Source organism: Cryptomeria japonica, chromosome 4 (assembly GCF_030272615.1).
Source record: "Cryptomeria japonica chromosome 4, Sugi_1.0, whole genome shotgun sequence".
In the NCBI taxonomy this organism is placed as follows: Eukaryota; Viridiplantae; Streptophyta; class Pinopsida; order Cupressales; family Cupressaceae; genus Cryptomeria; species Cryptomeria japonica.
In genome coordinates, this window is record NC_081408.1 from 672,879,364 (window position 1) to 672,905,027 (window position 25,664).

General features: G+C 36.5%; 1 protein-coding gene across 1 annotated transcript in view; it reads right to left on the reverse strand.

Annotated features, from left to right (window-relative positions):
• LOC131046848 (uncharacterized) overlaps positions 1-25,664 on the reverse strand; it is a 231,657-nt gene that overhangs the window by 58,557 nt on the left and 147,436 nt on the right. Inside the window, exons 17-19 of the mRNA XM_057980636.2 lie at positions 21,345-21,422; positions 15,425-15,561; positions 9,594-9,670 (exon numbers count right to left, since the gene is read on the reverse strand). Coding sequence (XP_057836619.2) covers positions 9,594-9,670; positions 15,425-15,561; positions 21,345-21,422 — 292 coding nt within the window. The remainder of the gene's footprint in view (positions 1-9,593; positions 9,671-15,424; positions 15,562-21,344; positions 21,423-25,664) is intronic.

The following is a 25,664-nucleotide window of genomic DNA, read 5'->3' on the forward strand; positions in this document are numbered from 1 at the left end:
CAACCATTGGAGAACGAAAAAATCTTGTGTTGCAGCCATATTGAGGTTGTGAAATATCCATTGAAAGCGGCATCCAAAGAACTTCACACCAGAGGGTTCTATTTGAGCTAAATTTGTAAGAGTTCGTCTAAGTTTCTGGCAGATTGAAGGAAGTTTATAATCGGATGGGGAGAGCTGAATGGGGGCTTTATTTTGCACAATATTGGCACCCTTTTCCAGCCGTACAGTTGCTGCCATTACCAGCTGTACCTTCTTTTGGGTCGTACATAATAGGGCTTGGGCGATTTTGTGTGGAAGCATTCAAAAATACTGGAATTATTCCAATAGGACCGTGGGGTATCAAGAAGTACAGGCGCTGCATGTTGGAGGCCTTTGATAAGCTCAACAAGGAGAAAGGAATAATTCCGGCATTGTGTGTTCTCCTATGCATTTAATAACTGAAATGTAAAACAAAAAAAGCATATATTCTCCAAAACCAAAAAAATTGTAAAACAAACAAAAACAATCAGTCTTCAGCAGTTGGAAGAACTTAGGTTCTTCGCACCTGGCTTGATTGATAATTTATTTGCACCATGAGCAAATGAATTCAAAGCGGGGTGCATTGTAAATCCTACACCATTATGGTAGCAATATTTTTTCTAAGCGCAGTTTACCTTTCAGAGCAAGCTGATTTTCGATCATCCCTATGAACTGTGAGAGAGGATCACTGCTCACTAGGGGAGTAAAATTTTCTGATTCCGCCTCTAGCTTAGGGACATCCCAAAATATCTTTCATTGTACTGCCAATTCCATCCTTGACAAGAATGTCAAGCAATGCATCTAATCATGTTCATTTGTATGGAGTTCAAAGCAGGTCAGGAATCAAGCATGCACCATCACCAAATCAAAGGAGGTTCATGATCATTGAGAAACACAATTGAAGGCTGCACATTTTAAAAAGGGCACAAAACAAGTCCCAAATTATGGAGAAATTGCCCATTTTTTTCAGTATTTTTATAGTCACGATTTGTAGACGTTGTGAGCTACACATTTATTGTCGCAGCCAAATAAAATCCATAGGTTTTGGAAATCTATAAAGATGGAAATTGCACTAGGCATTAGGGCACAAAACATTTTGATTCAGTTTGCAAGAGTTGTGTAGAGGATCCTCGGGTGTAGATAATTGCATGGCATGCAAAGGATGATGGATGAAAATATCACATTGTATTTTTGTAGAGTTTGAAGGATGTTTTTGCAAGAGTCACATTGCCCCTCCAATCAAAGTTTCTAATATAAAAAATTCACTATCATCAAAGGCAGAAAAATGAACTGGGAAAATTCATAGTATATTAAGCCAAAAAATACTCACTATCCACTAAGTAATGAATGTGTGATAAAATACTATTAGGCACAAAACTAGGCTAGCCATCAATCTTGATGATTTTGACAAACAGCAAAGAAATGCCCTATTAGTACTAAAGTTGTCTATGTCTTATGATTTAATCACCTAAGTCTGAAATGCAACATCTGCAAATACATCATGGGATAGTTTGAAAAACAAATATTAAGTCATAACAAAAAAGGTCAAGTCCCATATTTAAAAAATATCATGTGTCCTACTAAATTGCATGAGTGGGTATTTGTCAGATAATCTTCTAAAACTTAAAGATCTTAGGGATCAACTTGTTGCAGTCAACAAACTAGTGGATAAAGAAAATATGATTGCTCTGATCATCAACAACCTACCACCTTTCTTTTGTGGAGTCTTCACCGCCTATTGGCAGAAAGCCATACTTGTTGCAAAAGACACAATGACCACAATAGATGAGTGGAATTCCTTCTAGTAATTTAAAACATGCACTTGCTACATGGCTTTAAGAGACAAACTATAGTTCTCCTCCCACTTCACAACCATAGAGAAATGTACAATGCTTCTACTATCTGAAATTTGAGCATATCGAGAATGATGTAAGAAAAGACTATAATTTGTTGAAGTTATTTATTCAACCCCACAAGCCCAACAATCACTTGCAAGCAAAACACCTACCACAAATGAAAGTTAAACAAGATAGATTTGCTCAACAAGTTAAGAATTGTATTGATGCACAAAAGACTAATTAATGAAAGAATGAATCCTTATATAAAGGATAATGCAACCCCTAGATCTAAACCCTAAATAAAAATTAAAAAAGAGCTTGGCAAGTGTCCATGTCATAATGAATGAGACGAAATGTGCTAAAAATAGCTTAACCTAATAAAATAAAAGGCAATCATTAGTTTGGTTTAAGTGTAATAAAGTAATAAACGACCTAACTAGATAATTAATTAGGTGATATCCTAATTATTCTAACATAATCTATCCCACAAGCCATAAAATGAAGCTAAAGTGGCAGCTATAGCTGAGAAAAACCATGATGATGAGTATGCTTTGATGGATATTTAGACAAAGTCAAAAGTAATTGTTGGTTCTTTGATTTAGGCACATCTTAACACTTTATGTGTTGATTGTAATGTATGTCAAACTAGTACTAATAATATTCACCAGGATTTGGTTTCACTTGGTGATGACAACTCACATAAAGTTAAAGTTATTGGTGATGTTTGAATCATACTCAATAATAGAATCAAACTTCCACTATGGAATATTAGGTAAGTTCAACAAAAAATTACTCTTTGTTAGCTTGGAAAATCCATATATTCTAGTTCAATTTCATGGGGTAACATGTGTTGTCTTTTATATAAATCAAAGTAAACTAATTGCTCGAGGTCTTGGGCCAAGTAGTGTGTATAAATGGTGCAGGGGCAACAAGCTCCTATTGTGCAAATGTGGTCAAATGAAGTCATTTAATAGTTTTAGGTGTTTTGAGTCTTTTGTTTAGACAAATAAGGTCACAATAGACCATTCGTTATGTAATGTGGGTCATTTGGTCATTAGGCGTAATGTTGTGTAAAGAATTGTAAATGTTGCTCTTATGGATGCAATTTGGGTCTACCGTTAGAGTTTAGGTGTCTTGAGTCAATTTTGTGTGTAATAAGGTCATTGTGGGCCATTTGTAAGGTGTACAAGGTCATTTAAATGTTATATGGCAAATATTGAACAAATTGCAAAAATGTTGTAAAAGTTGTCATTACAAATTGTCAAAGTTGCAAAAGTGCAAACTAGGAAGGTGAAGAGTCATAATTGCTGAAGGAAGTTCAAAAGTCAGTTGTGGTCGGTTTTGGAGGTTGGATGATGTATTTAATATTTAAATGGCTTTGTGAACGTTGGAAAAGGCTGGCCATGAATTTTGTATACTGAAACCATAATAAAGTATGATTTTCCCTGCATTTTGACTGTTAAATTGCTGTTGCAGACCTCTGTACAGGTCCGTATTGTGTTTATATGATGCAAAAGCCTCTTGAATTTGCTAGGTGTATGTGTTAACTCCAATTTGGTGTTGATTTGAAGAGTTTTCATTGTGTTTCAAGCATTTTGTTGTAAATTTATTGAAGGCAGGTCTGTGTGGACAGATTAGGGGTTTGTGGGTATAAATTATGAAATTAATCCATTCCACCTGCTGTATCCCTTGTAGCTGAGTGGAATGAGCCCAAGACAGCAAGATGTGGGCGTTTGAATGCTTTGGTGAGCAGGGAAGGTCATTTGAGGGTCTGGTCTGATACCCTAGTTGATAATTTCATGTATTTTTGAGTTGAAAATGGTGGTTTAGAGTGAGTGTTTGATGAAACAGTGTGACCAAGGCTTAGAGGATGGACTTTTGAGCATGTGCAGGTATATTTAGGTGTGTTTGAAGTGGTGGCAGGTTGAGAGAAGGACTGGAGTATTGATTTCCAATAAACCCTCCTAGAAAGAGACTTAATGGAGGTTCCTCACCTTGAAACCTAGTGATTGGGGCCATTTGGGACTTGTGGAGAAGGTCTGGGCAGAGTTTTTTAATTGGAGAGGTGATTGGAGATAGGTTTTGTTGATGTGCTTTTAATGCACATGCCAACACAGAATAAAATACCCACAAGTATCTTATCCTCTCTTGAACAAAGTTACTCAAATGCTAAAGATTAACTTAAGGATCACATGAGACAACTCCAAGGTTTTGGTATGTCGGGTCACGACGTGTGGATAAACACAATTGGTTGATGTGATTATGCTGGAATCACAAGGGGACTTACGTTGAATTGTCGAATGCTTGAATCTCTGGAACTTAGATCATCTAATGTTGCAATCTTGTGATGCTTTTTTGTCCTAAACTAGCTTGAGTTGAAAAAAAGGGCAAAAGATAAAGGGTTGAGAGAGTCTATTTTAAGACCTAGAATGTAAGAAGATAGGTGAATGATTGGATGGAATCCTATTGGGCGAGGTCTCACCATCAACTTGAACAATTTGACACAAGCTCAGTGCAATCTTCTAAGGGATAATGCAAAGATGTTCAAATCCTTACCATCAAACATTGATTACCATCCAAGTTAATGCATAAACAACAGACGTATAACAATTTGAAGTTAGGCTTATATCATTCCAGTTGACCACACAAGGCACTCTTACAATCAGCAAGAGGCTAGTGGTATGGATCAAACGGATTCCACACAAATACATTCAACAAATTCATCCATTCAATCTAATCAACATGAAAGGAAATTGAGAAGTAAAAACCATGCAAATTGTTGAAGTAACAAATCAAATTCACCATAGCTTCAATGAAATCAATTGTTCTTTACAACAAGGTTTGGTAACAATCTTTGCCTTCTCTTAATCTAACTTCTACTCTAATTGCTATTCTATTCTTCTCCTGCTACTAACTATTCACTACTCACTATTAACCTTTACAAATGAAGAGCTTGAGCCTATTATAGAGAGCTCATTACAATGAACGACCACGATCAAATCTCCATCAACAACCAATGTTTTACAATGAAAACCCTAATCAGGGTTTGTTACAACAAACTCAATTTTGGCTAATGAAATAATTACAACACTTTGGCATGACCAATAGATAATAAGGGTAGGTGCCCTGAAGTTTGTGCCATCCTAGGCGAGTCAGGTATATTGCATCTAGACATGTTGATGTGGAACTTCTTTGATTGGCAGGTGGTGACTGGGATGATGACTATGATTCCACCATTAACTTGCACTTATAGGCTTGATAGATCATCATGAAGGAATATTTCTTGATACTCCAGCTTCAGCTGTGATGATGATGATCTTCTAACTTTGATTAACTCTTTTGAAACTATCTCTTAAGGGCTTCAATCATGGAGGTGCAAGCTATAGATCTTGTCTTCCTCTTAGTTTTGAAGTATCGATGTTGCCTTGAATTCTTGATGGCACAACTGCTTCTCCGCTTTGGAATTCCTTCTCTATAACTCCTTTCATGTTGTTGGTGTTGTGAATCATGTCTTTGTGTAAGTGAATGCTTCTTGTGTAATCACCTTCTTGTGTTTGTCTATGAAGTTCCCTTGAGGATATCTTCCTTGTATCTTAATCTTGGTGTTGAAATTTGATCCTTGAGAAACTTGTTTCAATCCTCCTTCAATGTGATCCCCTTGATATATTTCTTCATCTCTTGCAAAACAAACAAATGAGCGTTAACACACACGATATATACCTTATATATAACTCCTAGTGTGGTATAATTATGTGATTTCATGTGGTTTGCAGGTTTAATAAAAGCATTTAGAGAGAATTTGCCTTCATGACGGAGCACTTGAAGTTGAGGTCGCTCTAAGGAAGGGACACTTGAAGTTCGCTTTCACCTTGATGTACATGAAGTTCAATATCACTTTGCTGCTCATGAAGTGATCTTTGAACTTGCTTATAACCATTCTTTGATGAAAACATGTCAATTAGCCTAAGGGAAGGCCTATAGAAGAATTTCGCTCTGGGAGTGGAACACATGAAGTTTGCTCCACAAGGTGAGCGCATATGAAGTTCGCTCCCTTCTCTCAATTCATGAAGTTCGCTCCCCTCTCTTAGTTCATGAAGTTCGCTCCCCACCTTCGATTTGTGAAGTTCGCTTTGTTTCCTCAATTCATGAAGTTCGCTCCCCTCCTTGGATTCATGAAGTTTGCTCCCCTCTCTCAGTTCATGAAGTTCGCTCCCCTCCTTCAATTTGTGAAGTTCGCTCCCCTCCTTGGATTCATGAAGTTCGCTCCCCTCTCTTAGTTCATGAAGTTTGCTCCTATTTCTTAGTTCATGAAGTAGACCTCTAACTTACCTTTCATTCTCTTAAATTCAAATTATTCTCTCCTAAGCATGTTAAGACATCAAATCAGCTTAAGGAAATGATCTATTAAGAGTTTTGCATCTTATTTTGGGCAAATGATACAAATTTTGTAATGACCACCCCTATTTTCATTTTGAAAGAGACTTGCAAACTACTATGTGATATCAATTAAATTGCTTAATAATCAACATGGCATTTTATCAAACACTTGACAAACATACAACAATATATCCAAAACCCGAAACTTCTTATTTGTTGTTAAATACCGATTCGCAAGATAAATGTGCACATTCAACTGCCTTATGGGCTGCGACAATTATTCAGGTTTGTATTCAACAATTACAATGCTTAGTTATGAAAATATGATAGAAAAAACCTGGAATTGAATGTTGTAGTGGTCTGTAGATGTAATGGTAGCCTTCCAAACTTCTAATCAGTAGGAAAAACAAGTAAACTTCATACCAACATTGTTCATGCACTATAGCAGCACTATTCATGGCACTGTAGCATTTTTACTATTCACGCAGCACTGTAGCAAAACGCTATTCACGTGGTAATGTAGCAAAAACACTATTCACACGGTATTGTAGCAAAAACATTATTCACGCGGTACTGTAGCAAAACACTATTCACGCGATACTGTAGCAAAAACACTATCTTCAAATCTGCACTTTCAAACCCCTGTAAAAACTTCATGCGAGAGCACCACATGAAGCCCAATGTGTTTCCTGAATGAAAACACCATTAATCCTCCTGACTGTGTCTTTCAACAACGAAGAGAATGTTAGCAAAGAGGGATTCCGTCCTCCAAGCCCAATAATCAGATCTCTACGAAATCCAACAGCATAACATTAATCTCATCCAAGCATACCCCAAAAGAGAGCTCTCAACCTCAATTTATATCTTCTTCCTGGATGCAAACACTTCATTTCCTAAATGTGGGATAATACATTTTAGAATAAAATATTATTTCCCACAATGCACACATTAAAGGGAACTTTTAATATTTTAAACATTACTTTATATTCCCAGCCTTATAATATAACGATAAAGTTAAATATTTAATTTAACTTTAACACTTTATCATTAAATATTAAAACATTGTCGCCTTCAAATATTTTTTACTGATAATTATACCAACCAGGGAAACACTAAAAATTTCAAGTCACTGCTTGGAGACTAACTTACTATAAATAGTAAGTGTCTAGAAACCCTGTCAGAGCAGCACCGATTGGCCTGAAACTGAAAACACCTAGGGCAAAACACCTCAGGATCCCACCAATGTCCTTGTTAGCCTTCAGGACCGTGTCAGAATAGGCTAACGACACCCCATATCATGTTGCGCTAAAAAGGGGACATTACAAATTTACTCCCCTTGGTTTAGACATGAAGTTTGCTCCCCTCCTTTGATTCCTGAAGTTCGCTCCCCTCCTCTGATTCATGAAGTTCACTCCCCTGCTTTGATTCTTGAAGTTCGCTCCCATGGGCTTAAACATGAAGTTTAGACATGGAGTTCGCTCTCCAAGGCAAGCACATGAAGTAATTCTTAAATCTTGCCTTTCATCTTAACACCAAAATTACTCTTTCCAAACATCAAATCAGCTCAAGGTAGTGGTCTTGTAAGCAATCTTGCAAGTTCGCCTTCATTTTGGGGCTCATGAAGTTCGCTCCCCTATGCTTAGACATGAAGTTCGCTCCTCTATGCCCAAACATGAAGTTTGCTCCCCTTGCTCAATTTATGAAGTTTGCTCCCCCTGCTCAATTTATGAAGTTCGCTCCCCTCCTTTGATTCATGAAGTTCGCTCCTATCAAAGAACTCATGAAGTAAACTTTGCTCTAAAGGAGCACTTGAGGTGACCTCAAATCGAAATCATGCTCACTATCTTTACTCAAACGTTCTAATTCACACTCAAACAAGGTTTCTAAGGGCAATTCGCTCCAAAAGTGATGGTCAATGAAGTACGCTCTTGAGGGTAGTGCAGGCTTTAACTCACCTTAGCTCTCTTTCTCTCACTCTCTCAATGCATCGCGCAATGCTCATCATGTAGTCTTAGGATGAATTTTCGCTCTATGGGAGAGGCACAAGAAGTTCGCTCCACAAGGGATGCACTTGAAGTGAAGTTTGCTCGACACTTAGTGTCTTCACTCCTTAGTTGAACTCATGATATCAAGACTTTACAAACTCACTCATTTCATACTTCACACAAGGCTATCCACCTGACTCCTCGCTTCTTGACCACCTATACCCCTCTAATGAAAAGGCTAATAGCTAAGGACTCTAACACTACCCTAGAAAGCAAAAAAAAGTGGGGGTCCCCATTTGCGATGGGGCGATGTGTACACACAACAGGTTCCTTTGTAAAAGTGGCCTAATTAGGCCTTAGTGCAGCAAGAAAACCTCGTTTTTTGTTAATCTGTTCCAAAGGACCATATAGTCATTCTGAGATATTATTTAAAACTCCTTCATGGGTATCTAAAACTGGTCTTGGTTTGTGGTGAAGAGGTCTGTGTTAAAAGATATTGATGACAGTCATAATTGGAAGGGCTACAAGCCGGGTAGAGGGCTAGTGAAGGAACCATTGGTTTTGGTGATTGAACACTTGAAATTGTGTTTGGAGGTGGCACAGAAGGTTGTCTTAAGCCTTAGGAGATAAATATTGGCAGTGTCTCAAGCATTGGAAGCCATGGGACCTAAGTTGCATGATGTTGTCTATGCACAAGGAGACCTAGATTGTTAGGTGAGTTGGGAGAAAGATCTCTCTAATTGATTGTTTGCTGTGGTAAGTTGGAAACTGACTTGTAGGTCATTGGAAAGCATCCTCCCACCTCTGCATCAATAAAGGCTTATACAACGTTGCTATAGCTGCAACCCTGATCAACCTATGAAAGTTGTTAGTTATAAAACCAAACTATGACAACTTTGAAAAGTGACAGGGAGGATCACAACTTGAATTGGGTTTTACACATATTGACCATCAATCATGACAACAAATGGGAACAAATACAAACATGAGTTTTATAGGAGTGCAACACCTTGGAGTTGAAAATTCCAATGCAAGTTATTTTAGTCAACACCAAGATAGGATCAACCTTGTTAGTTTACAAGGCATTAACTGCTGATATCATGAATATCAATCAAACTTTTATTACCATGACAGCAACCGAGTAAATAAAGTGTCTTCCTTGTCAGTTTAAAATTAAAAATAGGATTTACTTTTGCCACATTACCTAGCTTTCTTCTATTTTAACATGACAAACCCAATATATTGAATATGCTAAAGATGCTTTCTGAAGATAACAATTTGAAAATATCAATAAATCCATACATGCATCCCTGGAAGAATGATTTTACTTCAAAACTACAAAGCAGCACAAAACTCTAATACTTTTTAATCTTACTTTAGTAGCAATGTAGAAAAAGATAGTTGAACATTTTTGTTTGGGGATGAACAACACTCTGAGAAGATGTCAATAATCTGCCACAAAACAAAACAAAACTATCAGCCCATATCAATACAATGGGGTCAAAAGCAAAATCCACTATCGTTAAACCAGATAGATTATTGTACCTAAAATATATTCACTATATCATCCAACAAGTGGAGCAATTATAAATATTTATACAAAAGCTATACTTAGAGTGCCACAAGAGTTTCATACACATGCATAGTCTTTAATTTTCTTGCAAATCTTTGTTTACAACGAGATTCACATTATCCATACTCTTAAATGGTTTGCTACATATTCCTCCTCCTCTACATATTGAATACCTTATCATTACAAAAGAGAAGCATTCTCAAGTAGTAATTGCATAGATTCATCAATCCTGTAGTTGCCTCTAAGTTAAGCTTAAACACAGAGAAATAGCAAGGTAGGCAGTTATAGGTACTACCCTTCAGAATATACCAATAGCCTTAAACTAGTATACCTATATTGTAAAAAAATATATGTAAAATAATGCCGAGAGATATCACATAATTGTCTTGCATGTTTATCAGTTGTCAAGAATGACATGGAAATGCTGCACTCTTTCACTCTCTTTAAAGATGTAGTTTCATATACTTAGAGACAAGTGGCAATGATTCCGTTTTATTACATGCATGCATTTGCTTGTCATCTACGCGTCAATTTTATTAAAAATCAATTTTTTGTTTACGGATATTTGTATGTCATTGTAGATGCCTCTCGGCATAATTACACCTTAGATCACAACTTAAGATTCTGCACCATGGATTTATAACAAACATATAGTTATGATCTTCCATTTTCTGTAACATTAATCCAAGCATTAACCAAAAAAGTACCGAATAATCATAAAAACACAATTAAGGGACTAATAAGCACCTTATACTAATAGAAGGGAACTCCAAATTAAAAATCAATATAATTAAAGAGGAAAAGTATAAAATAGAAGCAGGAATACATAACAACAAAATCAAACGTCAACACTATGGAGCCTGGAACTAATTACTGAAAGCCTAGTCCTTGTCTTCAAGAACTCCGGAAAATCCAAACAAGCTATGAAAGAAGAAAAAATATTTCACTTGTGCATATTCTAGCAAAATTGGTTCAAATGCAAATTACTACCAGCCTTATTCTCACCATTTCAGACAGGAGACTGCCAAGCTACGCTCAGGCAAAATCAAAGAAAGAGCAACAGTTCTCTCAATTCTTAAACCACACTGAAATTTTGAAAGCAAATCTAAGCAACTTAACTTAGGAAGCTCCAAAAGATCTTTATCTCTATTAAAAGTTCTAGCAAATGACTAAATGCTCCAAAAAAAATTCAAAGATATCAAAACAGATAACATATTCTCTTGAAAATTATCCGATTTGATTTCTTTTGTCTCTATGGTCCTGTGAACCTATCATTCTACAGGCTACAGATACAGGAATTAAGGTTCTTGACTCTCGCAGAAAGATACTTGTAAAATTCATAGGGGAGCATAATTCTCAAGTCTCAACACACAAACATTAATAAATGCCTCCACATTTAGTACTTGTCAGACAGCAACAATGGATGATGATTGTGCAACTTAAAGACAACAGGTAAAAGAAGAGAGGGTGAACTTACTGGAATGGCCTTGGCTCTAAAACTGGCAAGAAGCTCAGGAACTGCCACTTCCATCATTGGACCAAGGACACATACAGTTCACCAACCATTGACACACTGTTTAGAAAGCCCAATAGGGCATCAGCTTGAATAAAAACTATACAGGATTAAATCCCACTTGGAATTATATGCGAACCCCACCTTCGGGGCCTGTAAAGACCAGCAAACTCATTTTTGCCTCCAAATAATATTTTGTTGTAATGTTTTTAAATGTGCATGTGAAGAATGATTGAAATACCTATCCTGTCTGAGACAGATAGGATAGAAGCAGTCTGTTTCTTGGGGCATTTTTCAGTCATAGGCAAGGCAATAGCTTACTGCTCATTTGACAGAACTTTTAGTTGTAAATTTCCATTGTCAATAATTGTTGTTTTGTACTTGAAAATTGTTGATGGATCATCATGGTCTTCTATGATAATGTGATAGCGTTGGTCAGAATCTTTGTGGGCCGACATAGACAACTAAATTGTCTAATTGGCCTTTCGGCCTTAGACAATTTAGTTATATCGATTTGCCCCTATTTATTTATATATTGATTATGTGTAATTCCCGCCACCTTTTGAACAAAGACGTGTTCATTATGTTGTAACTAATCCCTAACAATAGACGTGATGATTAGAATATAATTTCTCCTTATGAAGAGGTGTGAAGCCGACTTGATGAAGGAGACGTGTTGATTGGTGGTACCTATACATAGGTATAAAGATCGATCTCATATTCCCTCATAAGCATCGAATTAATACAGTCATCATCTCCAGCAGTTCACATTATTTACAGCAATCAGATCATGTCTTCTCTATTGCAGTTCAAGGTTGTTCTGAGGCAGATTGTGTTCATTCTATACTTAATATTGATCACAACTTGTGCAATAATCTCCTTCAGCAGATTGACTTCATATTACAGCAGTGTATCCTCATCTTCAAGGCAGATCGTCTAATACAGAAGTTCAAATTTCTTACTTCTGTCTAGGCTGAATTTGTATCATCCCTTGACTTCAAGTGTGAAGCAATTTCTTGTAAAAGCCTCTTATCCTATTGAAGAATATAAATATAATTTGTTGCTGGGTTTTTCACCTTCAAGAGGAAGGTTTTCCCAGGGTAAATTCTGTGCACTTGTGTTTGAATTGTCTTTATCTAATCTGATAACTAAATTTAACATTCTATAATTCAGCAAAACTATATCAAATTTGGTTGTAAAAACCTGAATGTAATAGACATGTAATTTACCTTATTAATAATACATTTAATCTTCTGTCAACAATTAAAAATAAACGCCACATCCTTCTTAAGAAGTAATCTATGGCAATAGGAACCATCCTTTAATAAACTATAAGTATGAAGTTTTGCACATTGCTTTCAAACCATGATTTTGAACTAGTTGAATCGATTGGATCATATAGCTTATGTAATTTCTTACATTGCTTGCCACATACATAATAAGAAAGCTTGCAACATAACCATACAGATTAACTTGAACCCATTGAATATCCTTATCTAGTGAACCAAACTTAATCCTTCACCTTTGCATATATAACGATGTAATGTATCAGGTTCAAATCTATTGTAGAAATGAGTAGACATCAATACTTCTGTGTATGGTTTTTCACCCATAAGCTTTCAATACAAAAATCAACAAATGAAATGAAGATTCTCAATTTCTAGGTTTGCCGAAATTTTTTCACCCTATGCTTGCATCTTTAAGTGTCATCTACTAAGCCCTTATGGAACCAGGCAATCTTAAGATATTAGTTGATATTTTGAATTTAAATGTGCTTGCTGTCAACACAAAAATTGGAAAACAGCTGAATATTCTCAATTTTTCAATTTGCTAAATTTATTTCACACTAGCATATCTCTCCTAACCTGCAAGTAATATCCTAAAATCATTATTCAATAGCATTAATTCTCTCTGAGGTAAACCATTTTAGTTTAGCTATTAGTATTACCATATTATACCTGAAGAAACTAAATTGTTTATTTACAATATGCATTGAGAAGCCCTTTCGTACACCCAGTGACCCTTCAACTCATCCCGTGGGAGTAATTTACTCATATTGGTCTCACCTACCTTGACCAAGGTTTGTCCATATTCTTTGTTTTTGTACTTCTGTTCAACTTTGTGGTAAGTTAAGCTATAATCAACTTGTACTATATGTTCATGGTGCACCTTTCATTTCTGCTGCAAATAAATTATATAGAATTTGTTAGAGCTTATGGTATGATTCGATTCATCACCAGCAAAACAAACCTGATATAGTTCTAAATTTACCTTACAAGTTTTTGCGTACTATATACCTTAATTAAGATCCTATGTAGTTTACAAGCTTCAGTGTTTGAACAACATCCCTAATTTCACATTAACTTCCAATCAATTATTCTATAATCAAGGTATCACATTTAAGCAAATTACAAACTTACATGTCTTGCTTCGACAACTTCCCTGATTTCACTTCCCATTTGAATGTTCACTCCAAGTGTTATGTAACATTTTACTGAGCGATCCTCTCTTACTCTATCTGGATGTACTTTATCCTAAATGTGTGTCCTCTCCAATAGAGCAGAAACTTAGAAGGGAAACTTTCTTTTCCAATTCTAAAGCTCCTCTAAAAGTTTCTACTCTTCCACAATGTTTCCAATAATCTTACAAAGTCTCCTATACACATCACACAATGTCCTCGTCCAAACCAATACATCTTCCAAACTCAGACCCACCCTTCTGGTCATGCTTGACTAAGAGAACCCTGACTAACCTGAGTTTGGGACATTTTCCCCTAGTGAAGAAAGAGTGCTATTTTTCCGTGTATATAATCCTTTGGAACTAAAAGTGAGATAAAATTTATTGTTATTTGACCCTCACATTAAAAGGAAAATAAAAATTAAAAATTATAACTTATAACCCTTGAGATAAAAAAAGGATAAAAAGAATTCCTATGTAATTATCAATGAAAAAAGTTTCAAAAAAATAAATTAAATAATTTATTATTGGGTGAAAAACAATGAGAGAATAATCCCAAGACAAAAAAAAGAGTAAAAGGAATTAAATAAATTAATTCTTTAATTCTTTATGAGCGGGTGTGATTGTTTGAAAAATCACCCTTTCAGATATTACATAAACGTTTTATGAGAGGCTTGGAAATGGCAGAAGAGAACCAAGATTTGCTCAAAAAAGTGATTTGGTGGGATGGACTTTGGACAAGAGACATACATAATGTGCACAACTCAGGGTACAGGTTACACTTGAGATTGTCCTAGCCAGAGCCTGATGTTTGAGCATTTGCTCTGTGGAGCATGTTCTGCAGGCTATGTTCTGAATAAAACTATTCCTTCTCAAATATTCTAACTGAAACTCTCCAATGGACATACCAAATGGAGGTCCTAATTTGAACACTTTCATAGAGAAGCAGAATTGCAAGTAGGATATCCGAAATACAGGCCCTAATTTGAACACACTCATAGAGCATCTGAGCTTGTATTATACACATTGTACACATCCTTAAGTATCATTCTCATCACAGAAATCCTGTCTGTGCAAACGTCTAACAAAGCCTCTAAATCATATGCAATATGTATTGTTACATCTTCTAGTAATATTCTTACTGTGCCACATTAGGAAAGTATTGGACTTCCTTGAATTGAATATTGCCTTTCTCCAATTTAATTGTCAATTCTCTAGATGCCAAGCCTCAAGATGTACTAGTAGAAATGTGGTCCAATTTCCTTCTGAAATGCTTCAATATTTCTCTTCAAATTAGACAGTTTTTTAACCTTAATTACTACCAGTTCATAGCAAACTTTTTTACTGATTTTCAATTCACAGAATACTGAATTTTTTTATGGACAAAAAATTTGAAGCCAACTTACATGTGCACTTAACGTACACCAAAATTTTCCAGCTTTTTGGACTGAGTTTTTCTGATTATCGTACGATACTTTTAATTTACATTTCACAACTCTCAGCATGTTTGTTTACATCCAATGTTTTGTTACACAAAAAACGTGGTTATAAGAACAGGAATTTACATATCCATTACTTGAATCAACAAAATCAAAAAACTTATGTTAAATTTGCAGAGATTTTATGTTAAAGGGTGATAACATGCAGAGAAAATTAAGCTTACCTCATTACGATGACTTTCTAACCACTTCTTGAAACAAAGGTGTTTAAAACAATTGACAACTAATCGAATGCTTGTTAGTTGATTTGGAGCCAAAACAGGAGCAACTGCGGCCCTCCTCAGAGTCTCCATTATAACATCTGTTAAATAAACCATTACTCATTGTCGGTAATACTATTTTTAATTGATAAATAAAATTATGTCCAAAGTAATACTGTAGTAGCATGGTAGATTACATCAATGACAAATGACAAAAATCTTTGTAGAAAAGGAAAAAAGCTGAAGATACATGTAGACAGTTTCTTTGAAACCATAGTCTAGATAAAATACTCCTAAACAGTGCTACCAAAATTAAAGGTTTCAACTACTTTATGTCCCTTGTGTCAACAGACAGTATGGTCAACACAACAATTGGATTTAATCTAAGATACAAGTGGTGGTACAGGTTTGGGTTAGTATTCGATTGAGGGTTCAAGTTCAAGGCTTCAATCAAAAAAAAAAAGGGATTTGGGTTCCTTTTAGACTCATCCACACAAAACATATAGAAATCACAAATATATACATATTTGCAGCAGTAATTAACTTCAGAATACTACACATAGCATCATATATTGTATAATAAACATTACCACCATAAATATATTAAAAATTACATTGTCAATTAGTCAAACTCAAATGTCGTGATATATCTTTTATATTGAAAGTAAAAAATAATTATTTCAAGTGTCCACAATCAGGCATCACTGATCAAGCATCATCATAATGATCTTTAAAAATACCACCATCCATATTAGTAGATGTAGGTAATAGTAAGTTAGAAAAGCCACATGGTGCAACTAGCACTAGCACTCTCATGCTCGCTAGCTAGCTCATCTTCAACATTAAGTGTAGCAGGGGAAAAAGTGGAAAACATCCAAGTTAATATGCTGTAGCTAGACATCCCACTTTGTTGTAGCCACTTCCTTTGTATGAAAGGAAGCACAAGTTTATAGATAAATACACCAAATCCTCTAGATTTTTTGAGTGTAGTCGATTCTGCTTTATAGAGTGTGGATGAAGGAGTATGTGCTCCCATTCCTCTCAGATGCAAATGAACTAGCAACCATTTAAGAAAAAAATGCGAAGTTAAAACATTATAAATTTTAAATTTTAAATTAAAAAAATGACTTTAAAGATAACAGAATTTTATTTTAAAACTTTCTTGTGATAAAATCTTGATCACAATAGGTTGTAGGTGTGTGAATGATTAGCCATGGAAGTACCACCAACTATAAGCATTGCCCTTATACTTTCGTGAAGAGCAGCAATACTAAAGTCATCGGGGAATACAAAATCCATGAACTCAATCCCCAATGCAATACACAAGACAAGACCAATGAAGAGACTATGAAAGTGCTGCCTCGTATCCTTGGCTGACTTCAACATCTCTATATGGGGCAGTTCATGTTGAAATAGAAAGGAGCTCAGCATTATAGCATTTGGGATTCAATGCAAAGGGAAGAAGATGCAGTGGGGTGGTCATTTTGTTCCATCTCTCTTCACTAATTTTGTGTAATTGTTTGAAGAAATTTTCTTCAGGATCTTTCTCTTTTGCATTTGTGATGGCTTCCACCATCTCAATCATTGAGTCAAGGCCATCATATATCTCTCCTAAACAAGGCCTACTCATTTCGATATAATAGATCATACTCAATATGGGCTTGATGAAATTGGACAAATATTCAACACAATCCCACCAAATGTCATCTAGAATCATCCACTTAATATTTGTTTTCCTTGTAGTGCTAGATTGCCTCCATATGGAACATTTTTTGTTGATGACTTTGTCACAAAGCATCTCGTAAACCTTCAAAATTTGTCTCAAGATAATTCTATTGTAGACAAAACAGGTCTCAGAAACCTATTTGAAAATCAAAATTAAGAAGTAAAAATTTACAGAAATTAAAATTTTTTGAAAAATGAAATGTATTTATCAAAGTTGCAGGGTTCGAGGGTCCAATGGTCTGGTACCAATCCAATTCAATCTGAGTCCAAATCCTGGTCCGGTACACTTGCGGGTCCAGCCGGGTCCGTGCCCAGGCAAACCCAAAAAGCCTGGGCACCGAAAATGTAATTTTTTTTTTGCAAAAAATTATAAAATTTCACATCCATAAGTTGAAAAAAAAGAGTTAAAACCCTAAACGCTACTATTAAAACAAACTCATTTTTGCTCATTTGTTTTGCAAAGGGTTGTGTTTTCCTTGCATGTTGAGCAAAGTTTGGCTTCTAGGATCGAATAGGAGTTGAAGATTGATTTTGAAGCTTGACCAACTTTTGCAGCTTCATTCCTACTCATTTGCAAGCTTTGATTGGCTGAAAGAGGTAAGTTTTTGTAAAAATATTTCAACCATTGAAACATTATTTATTTAGTTTACCTATTTTTTTCATTATTTTGCTTCTATTTTTAATGTGTTCAAAAAATTTCTTGCCATAGGAACTAGAATGGCATCTACCTCTTCCCCCATTGGCACAAATGAACAACAAAAACAGAAATCAGATCCAAATTCTCCCCTATGGAAGTATGTTGATATTATACGACCACTTCCAAGAGGTGGGAAATGCCAAGGAAGTGATAAAGAGCGTAATAGTTCATATTTTCGAGTGGTAGGCCATTTGTGTGGAATACTAGGAAGAGGCATAAAAAAATGCCCTAGAAAAAATGGTGTGCCTATACCACAAGAGATGGTTTTAAAATATATTAGGGAGCATGAAGAAGCAGAAAAGAGAGAAGCTCGTAGATTAAATCAAACTATTTCAAAAAATCAAAGGGAATGCAGCCCCCATCTAATCCCAATATTATGGTAGGAAACCACCCATTTTCTTCCACAACTGAGCCTAAAAGTGAAGAACTCACTACACACAAAAGATCAAAGGGTCCTTTAGAAACTACATTTCAAAATGAGAATCAAGACATTGCCGACCAAGATGTAGCAAGATGCATATATGCAAATAGGTTGGCTTTCAATGTTGTTTGCTCCCCATATTGGAAAAAGATGTTGAAAACTGTTAAGGAAGCTCCAAGAGGGTATAAGGGCTAAGGTTATAAGAAGGTACATAGAACCTTATTGGAAACAGAGGTCAAGGGGGTTGAAGCAATGAAGCTCATAAAGGATTCATGGACTGAGATAAGCGCATCCATTGTTTTAGATTGATGGAAAGATTCCAAAAATTGTCTTTGACCAATGTCATAACGGTGTCCTTTAAAGGGGCAATGCTTTTGGAAGTTGTGGATTGCGAGGGCCATGGGCAATTTATTGCAGATATTCTCATCTCTGCCATTGATACAGTGGGACTCTGTAATGTTGTTCAAGTCATAATGGACAATGCAAAGAATTGTAGAGCTGCTGGTTTGTTGGTTGAGGAATGCTATCACCATATCTTTTGGACACCTTGTCTGGTCCACTCACTCAATCTTAGGCTACAAAATATTGGGAATAAAATTGATTAGATCAAATAGGTGTATGTAGAGGCCAAGGACATCTAGATGTTCATCACAAACCATCACATGTCTCAAGGGATTTTTAGATCTTTTTCAAGTTTGGAGCTAGTGAAGATAAGTGAACTGTGAAATAGTAGTTTAATTTTCCATTTTCTGAATTTTTTATTTTCAATGTTCATAATTTGATTGTGTAATGTGTATTCTTCTTTAAAGTTTCTCTTTATTTTTTAATCATTTTGGCTTTAATTTCTATTATAGGTTGCAAAGACCCATTTTGCATCTAACACAATTGATTGATTTAGTTAATTGTTCCCTAATTATTAAAGAATAGCGAAAGGGGACATTACAGGACAATGCTCAAGTTATCAATCGCATGAATGAATAAACAGTCCATTACATTAAACAAACAGAAATCATACTCAAATCGGATCAGTCAAATACATTCAGGTCTGGGTCTCATAGTTGTATGGTTGCTGCTTGCAGCTGATTGATATTGAACTCCAATATCAGTAAGGCACGACCCTGGTATGCAGATGGACCTTGTAGAGCAATATAGGCGCCTTGGGGTGGCATCATCCAAGCAATCCTTCCTACTGCAGCCCTTGAAGATAATCTGCTTCTGCTCCCAAGTTCTTGCTTGCTCGCCGGTGTTATTCTTCCAATTGGTAGCAAACTCCTTGTAGGGTCTTGAGGTTGACGTCTTAGGCAACCACAAATAGTAAGCTGGTAGCGTTTTCATCCCACTACTAGGAAACTCTCAGGTCTGCGTCTGAGAGCAGTTGCATTCGTTTAATGCATAGATTAATAAGACTTCTTTTTTATGCCCTCTCCTATAACAGCATGCATATATATATACTAATCTCTTCCTAGGTCAGCCTCAATAGGAACCACCACAAAGTTGGCCAAAGAGGAAAATGCCAAAAACCTTAAGGTCAGCCTAGTTTATGCAAATTATTGAATATTTCTATTTATTCATAATTTCAAAATAATGTTTATTTAAAACTTAATTATTTAAAGAAACACTAGCAAATAAAGGGGCCGACTCAAAAACTAACCAGGGACATCACACACAAATCTGCATTTGAAGTTTGCCTCATCAATTTTCACAAATTTACTGAGCTGATTAATCAATTTTTGAAGCAAACTAAGGTCCCTCATGACCAAAGGTAGATTGCGCAAGCACAATCAAATTGGATTATTTGAGATTATAGCAATTGTTGAATTAAAGAATGAAGACCAAGGAGCCATGAACGAGCCAGATTTACCAAATAATCATGGATCATTATATTGCACAAAGTCACAACCTTCCATGGAATATAATTGCACCAGAAATAAACCAAATTTGGAAACAAACTTAGGAACCACCACACTGCTCTAAGCAAATTTGGACCGAGACAAAATCTTCATAAGTTCACTTTCCAAAATATCTGAAAACTTTAAACTTGCTGGTAATATTGTTCAAGATTTCAGCAATGTTGTTATCGAGTACAAGAAAATTCAAAGGTTCTACTAGAAAAACTATTAAGTTGCCTAGAGTAACAGAAGTAGTGTTTTTGACATAGGACAGAACGGAGGTATCTTCACCACTTGACTTATCAAATAGAAAGCACTACCAAGCTATAATATGGAAAGATTAGTTTTACAAAGTAACAAACCCAAACCCAAACTGGCAACATAGACCTACATTAACCTCCTAATACTTGAAAGATGGTCATATGAACAGGTAGATTATTGAATATTATAAATTCCTAAAAACAGTATTCTGAACTGCTGGTATAATAAGCTGGTTCTTAGCTTTCCTGCTCTTCATCCCCCCCCCCCCCCCCATCTCTGGTTCTGTATCGGTAACATTCTGAGCATTACCAAGACAATTATCCAGTTTTAGAGCTACATATTACAACCTTTCCATCAGAATGCTCAACAATTTAAGAGCAAGGACAATGTTAATGTCAAATACACCCAAAATATGCCAGCGAGCACAAACTTGGAAATATATATTTGTACAAATATCAGCATGTGCGTTTTCCATAGTGTAAAGAGAAACAATCTCTTCAGAAGATAGCAAGTTCGATATTCCAAGAGTGCAGAGAAATTACAAGTTTTGTCTTTGGTTCACAATTTCTTGGCATTTGTATGCTCCATCTAAATATTATCATTATTTGTCTATCATTCATTGATTTGAGCATTCATAATCAGTAGCTTTTAAGTAAAACTCAACTCTTAAAAAATTACTGATAACTCTAAGAAAGAGATACTTGCAAAATTATCCAACTAACACCATCAGCACTAGTACAGAACTCATAAATGCATTTCTGCATAACATTCATTTTGGTGTTCTGAAGACAATATAAGACCACTATTTATTTAACAACCATTTATCAATTTGATGCAATTAAATTTGATATTGACAACGTAATAAAGGATCCTAAACAAAATGAAGAGTACCATTTCCACTTTGCACAAATTGGAGAAATAGGGTTGCACCCTGAGGATGAAGCACCATCATTTTCACAATATCAAGCACTGTACAAAATAATAAACAAAAATTAGTCAAATACAAAATTTACAAAGCATGAATTCAGTAACCTCCAAAAGCATTACCACAATATGACATCTTGATTCAAGCATGCCATGTTACCCACAATCTATGATGTGAGAAACTTAATATTTGATTCAATTCAACCAAATTTAAATTGCAAATTGCAATATTGATTCATACATAAACAAGCATATCATATGATGTTAAAAATTTGTCCATACACAATCGAACACAGAAGCATAAATTTGATATAAGCATATCGTATTTATTTTTTAGTGAATGCAAATATTACTGGCTAAATACTTCAGAGATGGATCCACCAAAGGAATGCAACACAATTCATAGAGCCACATAAAAAAAGACTAAAAATTAGTTAGAACAAATGGGGAAAATCAACCAGAATATATATCTCTGCAAGAGGCCCAAATTGGCATTCAATTCAACCAAATTTAAATTGCAAATTGCAATATTGATTCATACATGAACAAGCATATCATATGATGTTAAAAACTTGTCCATACACAATCGAACACAGAAGCATAAATTTGATATAAGCATATCATATTTATTTTTTATTGAATGCAAATATTATTGGCTAAATACTTCCGAGATGGATCCACCAAAGGAATGCAACACAATTCATACAGCCAGATATGAAAAGACGGAATATAGTTAGCACAAATGGGGAAAATCAACCAGCATATATATCTCTGCAAGAGGCCCAAATTGGCACGCACACATTATAACAGGATGCCTACTAGGAAAAAAATTGATCTACGATGTTTCTTCGGACAACAGAGACACTGCTTCATCGCGTTTATTGTTTCAATTTATAGGTATCAATTAATGACCAGTAACTTCAATTTATATCATGCAGGTCCTCTTAGAAATTATTTTTCATATTCCATCTTCTGGTACACGTGAATACAATAGATAAGTGATCAATCACCTGTCCATGAGGTGGCTTGGAATCCTTGCTCCTCTGTTAGGTACTCAATTCAGGAATCCCCTTACAAAGAGGTGGGTGATTGGTTCTACCTTTATCAGTTCATTGAGGTGGTAATTTATTTCAGCAGTGATGAGACATGGTAGAACCTGTTAGCGTTTTTGTCATTGATGTCTTCTTTTGATGTTCAGGTTGTTTTGTTCGATCAGATTTGTTCTTTTATATTTGGATCTAGTTTGAGCTTTTGATCTGAGGACGTCCTTATTGTCTCTGTTCTGCATCTTCAGTCTTGACAGGGCAGTTACACTTTGTTTGTAGAAGACCAGTTGGAAATGCTGTTTCAGAATTTGCAGTGTACCTGTGACAAAGTGTTGTGCGTTGCGCACGCTCCCTGTCGCCGACAGGGTCCCCCTTTCCTGTTTTGAGTTTTTTGATCGTTATCCCGAGGATCCAAGCAGAGTTTCTCGTGTCTCTTCGAGCAAGTTCGTGACCAATCCATAAGCTGATCGACGTTGGAATAATGAACCAATGAGTCCTCCTGACTGATCTGGCTTTTGGGCGTAAATGCCGAAAGCTTTGTTCCAAAATTTCAAGTTTAACATGATGCATCTCCTTTCCGGACCCCACGTCCAAACTTCGTCTAAAGTGAAGGTCTAGACATAATGTAAACACTTTTCGGACTCTAGGTCCGAACTTGGCAAAAGTCAAGTGAAAGCTTAAAAAACCTAATGCGCTTCTTTTCGGACTCTAGGTCCGAACTTGGCGAAAGTCAAGTTAAGTTAAAACATAACATAACGCGACCCCTTTTCGGACCTTAAGCTCCAAACTTTGCAAAGGCAAAGTAAAGCAAAAAAAAACATAGCTCGATTATCCCTTTTCGACCCTAAGGTCCGAACTTTTACGAAGGTAAAAGTTTAAAACATAAAGGCAGGTTCAAACCAAATGCAATCTCACATTTCGGACCCCCCACGTCCGAACTTTCGAAGTGAAAGTTTAAACATAACATGGCAATCACTTTCGGGCCCCCACGTCCGAAATTTCAAAATTCAAGTTAAAGAAATAATGTTATGCACTCCTTTTCGGGTCCCCACGTCCAAAATTTCGAAATTCAAGTTAAAGAAATAATGTTATGCACTCCTTTTCGGACCCCAGGTCCGAACTTCGGCGAAAGTGTAAAGTTTAAAACATTATGCAAACACATTTCGGACCCCAGGTCCGAACAAAACGCGAAGGCAAAGCTTAAAAAACCTAATGCACTCCTTTTCGGACCCCAGGTCCGAACTTTGGCGAAAGTGTAAAGTTTAAAACATTATGCAAACACATTTCGGACCCCAGGTCCGAACACAACGTGAAGGCAAAGCTTAAAAAAAAAAAACCTAAGGCGCTCATTACTTCCAATTTACACTCCGAAGTTTTAAACGCAAAGAGCAAAGAAGAAACACAAGGAAAAACGCGAAGCCAGTTTAAACGCAGAAGCACGAAGGAAAACGCAGAGGTAGAAGTGAGGCACGTTGATGAAGTCCGAGTTTCGGACCATTTAAAAACGCCAAACACCCATCTTCAGACCCCTGAAGATTAGGTTGCGGAGCTCGCATTTCCAACCCCAGCTCCGAAGTCCGCAAAACTTTTTACCGCAAAACCCAGCCTTTAGCGCAAAACGCAATTTTAAACCACGGAACCGAAGACCGAGTAAAGCCAGGTTAAAACCGAAGCCTTCAATTTTGTCAAAATTCAAAGTTAAAAGGAATGCAATTCAAAATTTGAAAGGGCTCTCAAATCCGAAAACAAGGAGGTAAGACGCCACATTATCCTCCCATCAACCATTTAAAATTCAGATTGCTAGGCACAGAACCATGTGAAATTGATAAATCCTCTTTCATCCTCCAAACCGCGAAAATTTAAATAGGAGGGATAACCGTTGGGATTCAAATTTTGCAGGATCATCCGCTCGCCTCGCGCAACAAGGTCGGGCAATCACTCATCATTCACTCCAATTAGGTAAGTACGCTTTATCGCGTACGGTCATTTAAAATGTGTGAATCAAATAGGCAAATACGCAAAATTTGAAATGCTTGGAGTCTGCATCTCCGTTATTCGAACATCCGAAATTTAGGATTCATTCCCGAGGTTTGGCCGGAAACTGCATCTCTTTTCAAAATTCTCATGTTTTGCCTTTGTTGAAGATTGATCCAAAAATTCGAAAATGATATTGCATAGTCATAAATCTTCAGGAATATAATGCTGTTAAAGTTAATCAAATTGTTAGCCAAAATGATATTTAAACTAATCTCGGTCTGTTGAAGCACTTCTGTTATTATCTAACCCGCATTATCGTTCTTGTATCGCCTTGTAATTCGTGTCTGGCTATGCAGGATAAATGCCTAGATCGGCGGCAGAATCATCAAAAACACCCGCTGCAACCGAAACCTCACGAGCATCCAAATCAGACATCCCGCGGAAAGTTGAAAGAATGAAGTATCAGTATCAGAGGGGAGGATTAAGAGAGTCAAAGGTCCAGAGCGTCTGGGACAACATTGGTGACACCGACCTTGGCACCAACCTTGGCCACATTGATATTCAGGATTTCAGGGATCGGGTCTTCTCGCCCAACGCATATGGCAGGCCTAGGCAAATGGTGGAAAGTGGCATCGCCCAAGCAGCAGGTTTTCCTCCAGCAATCCAGAACTATGAATTAGTAGTGGAGGCTGCTCGGCATTACGAACCAAAGTCCAGATTGGTGCTTCTGGAAGATATAACTATCGCCGACTTCTCCCCTGAGGCTATTGGTGATGCATTTGATATCCCCTTTCCAAATAATCCCATAGCTACAACAATGGACGAGGCACAGGGGGCATATGATATGAACCCGGCCCGATGCAGGGCATTGATTAACGAAGAATGGTTCAAGGAGAAAAGGCCTTCAAGCACCAGGATTGTGAAAAAGACCCCTAGGAGTGACTTTCATAATGAACATGGGGACATGGTCACCTTGCTCAGCCGAGTCATGGGACTCCCTAAGTCCAGCTACTTTGAAGAGTGGATGTTCTATTTTACAGAGCAGGTCTTTGCCGGAAAGTCTAAGTTTGACTGGGCCCAGATCATAAGTGATAACATCCACGCTCAGTTAATTGAACTCGAGACAAAGAAGTATTTCACCATGACCTCCTATTTGGTCTATATGTTCGCAAAGAACCAGCCACTACCAGGATTAATAATGAAAGGCGAGATCGGGAATGGGCCTGGTCAGGTAAAGGTTTATGATTGCTACCCGCAGCTGCAC